Source organism: Lepidochelys olivacea (genome assembly GCF_965140295.1).
Source record: "Lepidochelys olivacea isolate rLepOli2 genome assembly, chromosome: 16".
NCBI lineage: Eukaryota > Metazoa > Chordata > Testudines > Cheloniidae > Lepidochelys > Lepidochelys olivacea.
This window is the reverse complement of record NC_140426.1, coordinates 25,434,537-25,447,239: the sequence shown is the minus strand read 5'-3', so window position 1 is coordinate 25,447,239 and position 12,703 is coordinate 25,434,537. Positions and strand designations below refer to the sequence as shown.

General features: G+C 40.7%; 1 protein-coding gene across 4 annotated transcripts in view; it reads right to left on the bottom strand.

The window, feature by feature from the left end:
* Positions 1-535: 535 nt before the first annotated feature.
* Positions 536-12,703, bottom strand: part of NEK6 (NIMA related kinase 6) — a 110,801-nt gene continuing 98,633 nt past the window's right edge. For all 4 annotated transcript variants that reach the window (XM_084649768.1, XM_084649767.1, XM_084649766.1 and 1 more), the window contains 2 exons: positions 8,944-9,057; positions 536-2,511 (listed from right to left, as the gene is read on the bottom strand). In XM_084649768.1, coding sequence (XP_084505894.1) covers positions 2,401-2,511; positions 8,944-9,057 — 225 coding nt within the window. In that variant the 3' untranslated portion in view covers positions 536-2,400. The remainder of the gene's footprint in view (positions 2,512-8,943; positions 9,058-12,703) is intronic.

The following is a 12,703-nucleotide window of genomic DNA, read 5'->3' as shown; positions in this document are numbered from 1 at the left end:
AGGGGATGCCATTGTCATGAATCAGCTGCTACCTGTACTTGGGTAGTCAAGATAGGACTAGCAGAAAAACCTGCTACCACTAAGTTCAGTGGCTTCTCTATCTCTTGTGTTTCAACACAGAAAACAACAGCTAGACATTGGTAATAAAGAGTCAGGCTAGCCTCTAAAACAGCACAGTGGGTAGACGTTCTTAGAAGGCAGAATTTGTGAGCAGAACTGGTGTAACTTTTAGTCCATTTCCTTACAAGTTGAGCTTGATGCAGTGTGAAACTAACATATTGGGGAATATAAACACTTTACAAGAACAATTTTAGACTTGAACTCAGTCATTTTGCAACAAAACACTTTGTTACTTAACCCTGGACTCAAATATATAGTATTTTTTAACAAAGGAAGTTGTTTATTTTGTAAATCATGGTTTTATTTATCTAAAAATGCACAGTTGCAAAAATTTACCTTTTTAAAATACATTTACTTATAAGCACTAATAATCTTATGTAGCAAGGAAGTGACCAGACTTATCAAAACACTCAAGTAATTTGAGCCTTCTTGACAGCCAAAGAACTTTTATTCTACATTACACCAACAGAGGCATTGCACAACCACGTCTATGAACGTGTAAGTTGCCACTATAGTTCAAAGGAAACCTGCAGTACAAAGGTGACCATCTTTATTATATTTAAATACACTAAAAATCTGGCTTCTCGATCATTTCTGAACATGTTAGCATTGGGAATGGAGGAAGCATTCTGGCCTCTCTCCTACTGAACTGAATATCCTGGCTCCCACAGGAGAGCAACAGCCTGGACTTCCTAGCGGGAAGTATCAGTAAAATGGCATCTTACATTTAAGAGATACCAGCATCATTCACAGCAATGAATATCTTTAGCCGAATCTTTTGAAATTCAGTTTAACTGGGCACTGCAGTTTTCCTTTAAGTAGTGAGAATTAGGTTTAACAAAATCCATTCAAAGCATATACATGTATTTAACCCTCTTACCCTGATTTTATTTCCAAGCAGCTATGGGCTTTTTTTGAAAGAGTAAGGTGTCACAGGCTGTATTTAAACACTTGAACAACTGTCAACCACAAACATACATGATAGCAATGGACTCTACCTCACACAGAAGAAACACTATAACAGTACAAGTTTATTTCCCCTGGGTGTTGTCCTTTGAGATTAACTGCAGCAGTTCCCCTGAACAGTTAGGTGAAATGGAAACACTTGAACGTGAATCCACAAGTTTGGTTTCTAAAGCAGTGAATACTTTTCATTGTCTCTAATGAAACAAATCATTGATTCAATGAATGAATTTTGTTGACTGAAAATTTTTAGGTCTTTAAAAGACTAATTTTTTTTTTAAACAAAATGTCTCCTTCAAATCAGCTTGAGTTTCTTATAAAAATTCACATTTTATAAATTAGCTTTCACAGTTAAATAGGTATGGGCTGATCCTTATTTAAAATTACACAAAGCATTGGTCTTATTTCATGCTAAATGTAAATAATATCATTACTATGTTTGAAAAAAGTTTTAAAACACTGCTTTCCTTATATTTTATTTATGAATGGCTAAAGTACCATTGGATTTGGTAAAAGTATCTTCCCCAAAATAGAATTGGCTTAGAGTAATACTGGTTTTATAATAGACTTTTAGCCTAACAAGATTAATGCCAAAGGGGAAAATACATTTATAAAGATACATTGCTTATAGAAGCAATGCTTTTCAGGTATATGCTAGACTCACCTCATTGTCTATAACCAAGTTAACAGATAAATGGATCCACAAAATATTCACTCTAAAATTTCAGATTAAAAAAAAAAAATCTTCAAACAAGTGTCCGTCCCTTCCTCTTTTTGCAAAGGAGGGGATAAAACACAGAGCTGAATGCTTTAAAAATATATGAACTAAAAACTGAAATTGCTATTAACCATGTGCAGAAGAGGCAAAGTAGCAGTTATACAATTTACACAATATCTACTGCAATTCTTACATTAGTATAAAGTGATTTCACTGAAGGAATTATTTCAATATTTCACATTACAGTTAAGATAAAGGGGTGTGTCAAAGGCTCAATGAGACACCCCTGTTAATATAATCTATTCTAGATTACACACAACAGTTTTAAGAAAGGACCCTTAAATGATCTACATCTGTAGTATGTTATTGGCTTTGAAAAAAAAAATGCTTGCAATACCTCATAGAATCTTCACTTTAAAGCATGACCACCTGGTAAGAGTCCTTGTCAAATAACCTGCAGAAATAATGGAGCATCTTGCTACCAGTGCTCAACTCTCTCACTTGAGTTTGACTAGGCACCGGTCGGTTTCATCTGAGAAATAAAAATTCAAGTAAGACTAAGCTGTGATGGCTTTTCTTAGAGAGTGTTTGCAGATGATTCAAGTGCTGGAGGTCCAAACATGCATCTGTTTTGCTATTTGGTGCACATAACCAATGTCAGGTCTCTGATCTGGATCAGGGTATATGCACATGCTGACCAATTCACGTAGCTGAAAAGAAAGGAAGGAAGAATTGCATGAAAATATAATGTACCACCCTGTTCCTTTTTGGAAAGGGGAAGGGACTATTTGAATGCAAAGAACCCTGGATTGGAGTGTCAACTCCTTTATTCTTTTCCATCTGCTATATGTTCATGGCAAATCAGGAAGTGTGTGTGTCTAGTTTCCCTATTTGTAAAATGACTAGTCCCTACCCAGACAATTCACTTTATAGCACTGAAGTCTAATATTCTGTACTAAGTTGGTGCATTTAGTTGTGGCTTCTTAGACCCATTCTGTACCCTAAAGAGTTTGCAACCTAAATGTAACATACAGGAGAGAGGAGGCAACAACCAGTGGTTCATCCATTACATTTAGCATTTTGTTAGTTTAAAACTTTGTAATTTCCCCCCCTATGTTTAATGAGTTAGAGCAGGGGTGACCAGTCAGAGGCAGATGGCTACCGAAGAGAAGAGTTAGCAGGTGCCTGAAGGAGGAGTATGTGTTTGCTTCATGTACAGGAGGTGAGACACTGAATCATGAATGGGAGGGAGGTGGTGATGAAGGGTTCGGTAAAGCAGGCAAAGTAGGTGAAACAGCAGTCGGGATGAAGTAGGAGAGTAGAGCTGAGCTTAGCTTTAACAGTGAGGACAAGGAACTCAAACTGGATAGGAAAAGATACGTGGGAGGGGCCACAGAATGACATGATCAGGATTTGGATTCAGGGGAAAAGCATAGGAAAGAACAGAAAATGAGCCCAAAATTGCAAGTTGGACAGAGATGACACATAAGACTTGTGAGTGAAGATGGAGAAATGGAAGTGAACTGTGGTGTTCAATTCAAGGAAGATCTATTCAGTGCACACTTCTATATAATGATCCTGCATTGCATCCTAGCAGCAAATCAGTGGCAGTTAGCCAGTTCAAGATTGAATTAAGTTTTGAAAAGCACTTTGAGATCCTTAGACATAAGATAGAGCACTAGCTGTGCGAGACACAGCAGTGTGACAATGACACTCGACTCCAGGACCTTAGTGCAGAAAAGAGATGGGTCACTGATTATAAGTAATAAAATGCAGAAGGACCAGAGTCTCCCTACCTCCCCATCCTCTTTATTGTACACATGAAAGATTGTAGCTTTTAATTATACAGACACCGAAAGCTGCTCGTACCCCCGAGGCATGGGGAGAAACAGCCTTGAGCCTCTGATCTTCTCACATCCTCCCAGTAGCCACAGTGCCAATTATTTTAATGGTAATTAAAAGCATGACCATACAGCCATCAAGCACACATCTTCAGCTGGATTTACACAACTGAGGTTTTCACTTCTGAATGGCAGTAGGTCCTGTAAAATGACAATTGTTTCTGGGCCTGAAGCAGATTACAACACTAGGAACAGTAGCACAATGGTACAGGGTGAACAATGATCGTGTTTATATAAAGGAGACACACCACAAGGGGAAAGTGCCAAAATAAACTTATTAAACTACAGGTACTGATGTAGCCTTACTACCTAGGATTGGGGGGTGGAGGGGAAGAGGAGGATGGTATGCTTTGTCATCTCTGCTATGGCCACAGTATAAACTCATTACTAGAGTATCTGAGCACTTTTCACTAAAATTAGTAGTCAAGTCTATAGTGAACTCCATGGACCCTTTGACTCTCTCTTTTGGGGATAAAAACAAGTGTATGCTGTTTATATCTGATGACAGCTAAACATATAGTCTTAGCATGTGCCTGTACCTTGAATTATAAGATGGATGGTATTTTATTAATCTCAGATGATGCCAGCCTCTTTACAATGTATTAAAATAATCAGCAGTCAATGTAAAGTTATGTGAAATCAATCTGCTGCCTTTTGGTAGGGTAAACTGTGCTGCTCGAATTCAGAATGATGGAGAGGCAAAGATTTTCTTCAACAACCATCCTAGCATGCAAGAGCTAAATCCAACTTCCATTCTTATCTACTCGCAGGTCACAGATGAAGCCTCGATAATCACTGCAAATAAGTGTTTGAAATGACTTGATCAAATCCCCTTCAGCAGATAGACTGGGGAGTTGGAACATAAGAATGGCCCTACTGGGTCAGACCAAAGGTCCATCTAGCCCAGTATCCTGTCTTCCAACAGTGGCCAGTGCCAGGTGCCCCAGAGGGAATGAACAGAACAGGGAATCATCAAGTGATCCATCCCCTGTTGCTCATTCCCAGCTTCTGGCAAACAGAGGCTAGGGATGCCCATCCTGGCTAATAGCCATTGATGGACCTAACCTCCATGAACTTAAATAGTTCTTTTTTGAACCCTGTTATGGTGTTGGCCTTCGCAACATCCTCTGGCAAGGAGTTCCACAGGTTGACTGTGCGTTGTGTGAAGAAATACTTCCTTTTATTTGTTTTAAACCTGCTGCCTATTAATTTCATTTGGTGACCCCAGTTCTTGTGTTATGAGAAGTAAAAACACTTCCTTATCTACTTTCTCTACATCAGTCATGATTTGATAGACCTCAATCATATCTTCCCTTAGCCGACTCTCTGCCAAGCTAAAAAGTCCCAGTTTTATTAATCTCTCCTCATTCGGAAGCCGTTCTATACCCCTAATAAGTTTTTGTTGCCCTTTTCTGAACCTTTTCCAATAGATCTTTTCTGAGATGGGGCGAATACTGCACACAGTATTCAAGATGTGGGCGTACCACGGATTTATATAGAGGCAACATGATATTTTCTGTCCTATTATCTATCCCTTTCTTAATGATTCCCAGCATTCTGTTCACTTTCTGATGGCCCCTGCACATGGAGTGGATGTTTTCAGAGAACTATGGCCATTTCTAGTTTTCTGTTCCAGGGAGAAAATATTTGGATGGCTTAGCTTTAAAAAGCCCCAGAACAGGAGCAATTCATTTTAAGGAGCTTTATTAAAGCAGGGCACTTTTCTCTAATTACTCAAGTTTATTCATTTGATCTGGAGCTGAGAACATGGTGTACATGAGAGATTCATGGGATCAGAAATCAGCCTGCAGTGTAACACATTAGCAGAGCTCAACCTTAGCTTCAAGATTGGTATGAGAGAGGCAAAGGGGAGCTTTGCCGTGAGCTGCCGAGGATGACTGAGCAACATTCAGCCTCACGGCATGGGCAAGAGTCAATTCCGACCCTCAGTGCGTGAGGATACGCAGGCTGCGTTTTCACATGGCTCACAGGCCAACGGGCCGTGACAACATTAGAGCAGGCTCAAGAAATTACTCTCTGAGGCGGAATCTGAGCAAGCAGAACAGCCATTCGCTCTGGAAGGAGAATGTATGTATTCACATACAAAATAACTAAGTCACCCATTCTGTCCTCTGACGCCATGATTACTGCTAGAACAAACGCTGTATGAGGCCTCGTTCCACAAATTTCACCCATAGCTACAGCATTTTCCGAAGAGGCTCTTGTGGTAGCCTGCTCCCTGAACCAGCTTCACTTTCTGCTTGCTTGGTTTAGGAAGTCCATCTGCTCCCACCCCTGGCCATTCACTCTGACAGTGTCACCATTTGGGTATTTCATACCATAAAGAACTAAAGTAAACACGGCTCATACTACAGTCGTGTTCCAGCATAAAAACATTAAGCGTTGTGGCTTCATGTAACAGCAGCAACTAATACGGTGAAATAAGCCAGAGCTGAAGGCCTAGCCCCCTCTCAGACTTGTCAGGCATTCAGTTAAGTGTATGAACACCACCTGTATCTAGTTCTCTGGGACCTGGAGCTTTTGAGCTTTAAACCACCCTTCTCACCCAAGACTGTATCACTATACTACACACACACTCTAGCAGTGCCAGAGGGAAGCACACAGACAGTAATTGTAAAGACAGGAAACACATCTGTCAACTTACACTAATTCCTACTGCCAGCAGGCATATCATGAAGGGCATGCTATAACAGCACAGCAAATGGAAATTACTCTTTATGAAGGCAGTCTGGAAAACCAGCACTTTCTAGAAGAGTTTACAATTTTTTTTTTTAAGTTGGTTGCTTAGCAAGAATGCAAACTCTGTGAAAACCAGCAGCTCTGGTGTCTCTTTAGGAACACAGCACCCCTTAAAGCCAAGGCCCTACGATGTATGTGCACACAAGACAGTCAGCATTTAGAGTCTGTTATGGTCAGGACATTATGGGTATGTTTCTTGCCCACAGAGCAGGAAAACTGAGAAATAAACCAGTTGTTTGTGACCGACTTGCTGACTCACAACTCAGGGGAGGAAGTTAATGCTTAGAACAGATGCTCTGAAAGAAAGCGGCGTGTGTTATCCTTCACCTGAAGAGGTGGGGGAACTGATTGCACATGTACATTCTTATCTTAACATTACTGCACATTTGCTTTGACTACAGTGAATCCATTGCTTCTGTAAGGCACTTTGGGATAGGTCTCCAGAGGGTACTGAAACTGAAACGGCTGGTGTGGATGCTGTGTACCATTTGAGTCAAAGCTGGTTCTATCCCACCGGTTGAATTATGAATGGTTCAGCTCTCTAGCACAGACAGAGCCTCTGCCTGCAGGCTCAAGGAGACAGCACCATGCTAGTCCAGCCGGAGAGATGCTGTCCTGTGAGAAATGTCATGCTTTAAACACAAAAGCTCAAATTCTGGTGAGTGACGTGAAACTATCGGAAGTCCCTACGAGTTTAGTCTCACCTCAGTGACTGACACCTCCCACACGTGCCCCTTTCACTAACAGTGCCTCACTGCAGCCAATCCAAGTCTTTATTAAGGGGGAAAAAATCTACTGGCTTGGCATGTTTAGGGATCTGTCCCCTCCAGGCCTGTGACTCCTGTTAACATTACGGGGAGCGATCTGCATCCATCCAGAGACATAACCCTGCAACCAGCACACACTGGATTTTGCCAGAAGTGCACACTTCATTTCACAAAAGCTGCTGTGTGCAATGGAGCTGGAGCCAGAGCCCAGCTGCTCAGTTTTGTCTAGTACTATTTCCCAATGCCTTGTGCACAGATCTGGCATGGTACCTTTCCCTGGGAGCCAAATGTCAGCAGCTTAAGAGGATGTGCAAGTGAACTGGTTGCCAATTAAAGTGCTCTCAACCCAGTTTTATTTACTTTGTTGTGTCTGCGTTTACAGGGAGATTGGCATATACCACAAACACAGAGGAGGGGAGGTCACTGTATGGATGCCCCATTTTTTGAATATGCAAAACTGATTTCAAACCCCTTTTGTTTTATGAACATTCTAACTCCTTCCTTCCTCCAGCATCCTCTTACTTCTAACTAGTTAGAGAGTATGCAAAACTAAGTGGGGATATTTCTCTAATCCCAGGAAAGACATACTCAGGTGGAGTTCTCTAGATTACCTGCATCTATGTAGTTTGTTGCTTCCCATTTCTACCAGGCTGCTGTTGTACAACCCAATAGCAAAGATGTTTTGAGCATCACCACAGTCCCCTTCTGGGGAACAACCTTGGAATACACATGGACTGTCTGCTAGCTGCCCTGGATTTTATTTCCCCTGTATCCTGTCTCTCACTGCACAGAGCTCTGCTTCTACTGAAAAACTACAAGTTAGACTCTCTCAATTACCTAAACAACTTCCTTTCATACACTAGGCAGCTATTTCTGAAAGAAGAAATGGAGGGAAAGAACTGGTTGTTTAGGGCAATTCATGCACTTATCAAGAGACTTGGTTTCCTGTCTGATTTAGGTCCACATGAAATGGATTCGGTGGGCTTCAGTCTAGCTGACATTTGGCCACATTGAAAAAGCGCCACACAACTGTCATAAAAGGTCCACTGCAAAAGAAGGGGGTGGCTGCAACTGGATTTAAGCACAGTGGCAAAGGGGTGGGAGCAAGCATGCACAGCAGCAACTTGTGATATTGCTCAGTCCAGCCACTGCTTTCCATCTCTTGCTTTCATAGCAATAAAATTAACCAGACGTTAAAAAGCCCCCATATGGCTCCTGCTTGGATGCTTATTGTACTAGGCTAATCACTTCCCTTCCTCCTTTTAGTATCATTTTTCCCTTGTTATACATTTAAACAAACTGAGGACTTTATAGACTAAATTTAAACACCGTTTTATGGTGTGTTATTGTAGGGAGAGGTGTCAGGTTTTCCCCAGGTTTCGTCGTCATATTTTGCTAGTGCAGGAGCACTCCAGATCAGACCACTCCTCGTTACTGGAAACTTCCTTTTGTTCCCCATTGGGCTCCATTTACTCTGCTGGTGCTTGGATACCATGGTGAGAGGTGTTTCAGCCGGATGTGTGCTAACCTAGGGAATCCTATGTAGAGGTCCCCAATTCTTTTCAGGTGTTGGGGGGGAAGGGTCTACTTCAGATATGGCCAAAAACCACTTCCCTGTCTTCACGCACACTCTGCCCTCCCCTGCCCCCAGGGTCAGTTATTTTACCCCCACTGGTCACCACTTTCCAATCTGAGCATCAGGTGCCCAATTTACCTTTTCAGAATAATGTTCAGCTGGAAGGGGAGGGTAGTCACATTGTTCTATCTTCTGGCAAAGAGAAAACAGATTCATTTTATCTCCATAGAAAGGACTCTGAAGAGCTGCCATCTGTAGAGAAAAATGGAAGATAGTTTTAAACTGTGAAGGGTTTAGAAGCTCCCAGTACTGCTGATTTGCAATAGCAAGTTTTGCTCTGTGACAGGGCACAAATGTTGCTCTCTGACAGTGTACACAAATGGATACTGTTGCTCTTTGAGACATCAGTTTGTACACTGCCAAGCACCTATTACCAGATGTACAGCAGACCTGCCGTTCCCTCATCAGCCCTACGCCGTGGACATAAGCAAACAAAAGCTGTGTCAGGCAGCGGCAGTTGCACAAAGCACCTCAAGTCACAGAGCGCCCCCTCCACAAGAAAGGCATGAGATTTGGTATTTGCACAGTGAAGTCAGACCTCTGCCTGTCCCCTATTCAGAAGGCTGGAACTCGGGTTTACCATGCTGCAGGGACACACACACGGGTACGTACGTCTCAGGCAGCTAAACTGGTTTCCTGGTGTCCCCAAGGACAGAGCATTCTTGTAAAAAGCAGAAACACAAAGAAACACCCGTGGCCAAGCAGAATGGAGAGTCACAGACCAAACACCTCCCACCACTCTCTTCAAATGATCAATGAGCATTCATTACACTTTCCTGGCCCTCATTACACAGGAGAGGCTTCTATGTTTTCCCCCAGCACTGTAATTATTTTTTCCTAAAATGTCTTACATGTGGGACTCTGTGAATATGGCTGGGCAGCGATTTTAGATGTACACCGAAAAAAAATTATAAATATCAATGTTACTTAAACCAAGGAAATAGGATTTCAGTGCGGCAAGAAAATTATTGTTCTAAACCAATTGCATGAAGTGGAATATGATAACCTATTATAAAAGTGATAATCTTTTAAAAGTAAAAGCCCTTTTGCCTATGATGCATGTTGCAGTTTCAATCTACTTCAGTCACGCTCCTGTTCAGAACAGAGCATATTTGCTCTCTGTGCCTGCTCAATTTTTAGTGGACTGTTGTAAAGAGTAAATTGATGCTTTCTGGACAACAAGCTGCTACCTAAAATTCAAAGTCTTTATAAATATGAACATTCCGCTTGATATTCTGAATAAAGCCAAGCCACGTGTTGTCGAGGGAAGAGGATTCTAAAAAGCTTTTGTAACCAGGCTACTGTGTCTTCTCCTAATCAGCTTATTTTTTTCATTTTAGTTTCTTTGGTTCCTGAGCCCCATATCTCAGTGTATTCAAACGTACTTTTTTTCCATGGAGATAAATGGAAGATTCAAGCAGCCAGGATAACACGATGGAGGGTTTTTGAGGCGCTAAGATACAATTGCATCTTTGTGGGAGGAAATCAATTATGCTGCAAGTCTTTAACTGAGAGCTCTAAATGAACTTTAAATGCTGAGCCCCAGAACAGTAGCCATGAAGAGATGTGTGTTTGTGCACTTACAAAATATGGCATGAATAAATAATGCCCATTTAAAGTAAACATTGTGAGTCGAGTACCTTTTTGCTCTCTCTCTCAAACTACGATTCAAAAACAACAAGCCCACGATCCAGAGTATGTTCTGGCAATGTCAGGCGCAAGCCCAAGACTGTTCACCGTTACAACTGTCTCCAGGAACAGGAACAAATGAAATTCGCCATTTACATATAAGTGAACCAATAGCATTAATAAGAATGGTCTTCAAAGGGAAAGCCATGAGCTGCAGAGAGGCTCAGTAAGCAAGAGGCATGTCACCTCAGCATGCAACCCACACGGTGCCCCATCTGCTTATTACTCTATAACGTTGTTCAAGTGCTTCTTGTCACCCTCACTAACTGTCACATGCCACACCACACAGCAGAGTAATACCTCCTCCTAATGAAGCGCTATTGGATAATTGTTGATATTATCTATTCTGTTTAGAAGATCTTTTAAAACCATTTTGCATCAAAACAGCAAGCTTTTCATATTAACGCCGGCTGAAGTTGATGCTTCTCGCTATGGTTTTAATAAGGGGCTATTTGTTAATTGTTAGTCTTTTGCTCATTATCATGCACTGTGAAAGCTATCCAAAGAATATCATCTTATTGCTGACACACACAGCGAGCTCCCAGCAGTACTTAAAAAAAAAATCAACTCAAGACACACTGCTCTGAAATTCTATAGTTTAGATACGTACATTGACAGATTATTAGTGATTTGAGGACAGAGGTGCAGCACATGAATTACATCAGGTTTTGAAGACATTGCTTTCAGGCTTGCTCTGTGCAGTTAATAGAAAGTTTTTAACTCAGTTAAACCACACCAGTAAACAAATCAGATCGTTCTCACAACAAAACTGGTGGACCCACTACACTTCCCAGCAAAGGTTTTTGTTTGTTTTAAAGAATAGCAGGATTCTGCAGTGCATTTTACTAAGAGTTCACTAATATACAAAATATGTCCCATGTATTAGCAGAGCAGGACAAATAATTAAAATTAAAGTATACTTGGTAAAATAAAAGGACTAAGTACATTTTGTGAGACTGTAGCCACAATTTTTATTGGTACATCACTCACTAATTTGCCAGATATTAATGGAAAAGAGTTTCACTGTCAATTTAGAGAAACAATGATGCATTTTCAAGTTTAAATATATTTCAGGTAGTTCTTGCCAGTGTCATGTGTCAGATGTCCAAACATGCTTACATGTGGCAACTCAGGTGGGATTTTTAAGGTACCTAAAATTACTCTGAAATTCAATAGATGTTAGGTGCCCAATTCCCTCAAGCTCCTTGGAAAATCCCAGCTTCACTTTTCTTGTAGGTTTCCAGCTGTAGCTACTTTGTGTAACATGTAGTTAGGAATGTTTGCAGAACTGAATTTCACAGTACCAATGAAATCTAACATCATGTCCCCCTGTAGCAGGCAGCTAGATATGCTCTACTGAACAGACAGCAACTGCAGGCTGGGAGAACATAAAAAGTGTACATGATGCACACAGATAAGAATCTTTAGTCAGTGTCTACTTTCTATCTTTTTGTGGTTCTGAGTTTCACAGATTATCAGTATATACTGTATAATCTTAAATGTCATCGGTGATAAACAGGATCTTCAAAGAGCAAACTGGCATTAGTAATTTAAAATTAAAAAAGCACAGATTCCATGGTTTCTCTCAGATACAGTGACGATCTGTGTGTTACAAATACAAAGCTGAGTCAGGAAAACGGTAACCAAAAGCGTACCAGATAGGTCTTGTAGACTTCAATAAAAAGTCAATAATTCCTGGAAATCTGAAGATCTTTCAGTTACAATTAAAATTACTGTCCATATCTCCTTACATAGCCATATGCAAAGTAAAACAAAAAATGAACACAACACTCATGTTCTTTTCAAGACTGGCAAATAGAAAATTAAAACTGAAAAAGAAGATGCCTTATAAATTCTGACTAAAACAGCCAAAAATGTGAGCTGGAGGATTGTGAGTGCAGGCATTCCAAATGTATTGCTAACAACAGTTTGCGATGCCACATTTGGGTTTGCTTTTGACATTTTGGTTAGAACAATTACAGCAGAATGGCCGGATCTCCATTTAAAATTGACCACCACACCGCATGACTGGTTTAAAAAATATGAAATCCTGTTAGTGTTTAAATTGATCATCTTGTTAAAAGTGCTAAAGCCATCGCTTGTGGCTACATTCTGGAAACGTAGAACTTATTTTTATCCCCTTGAAGTT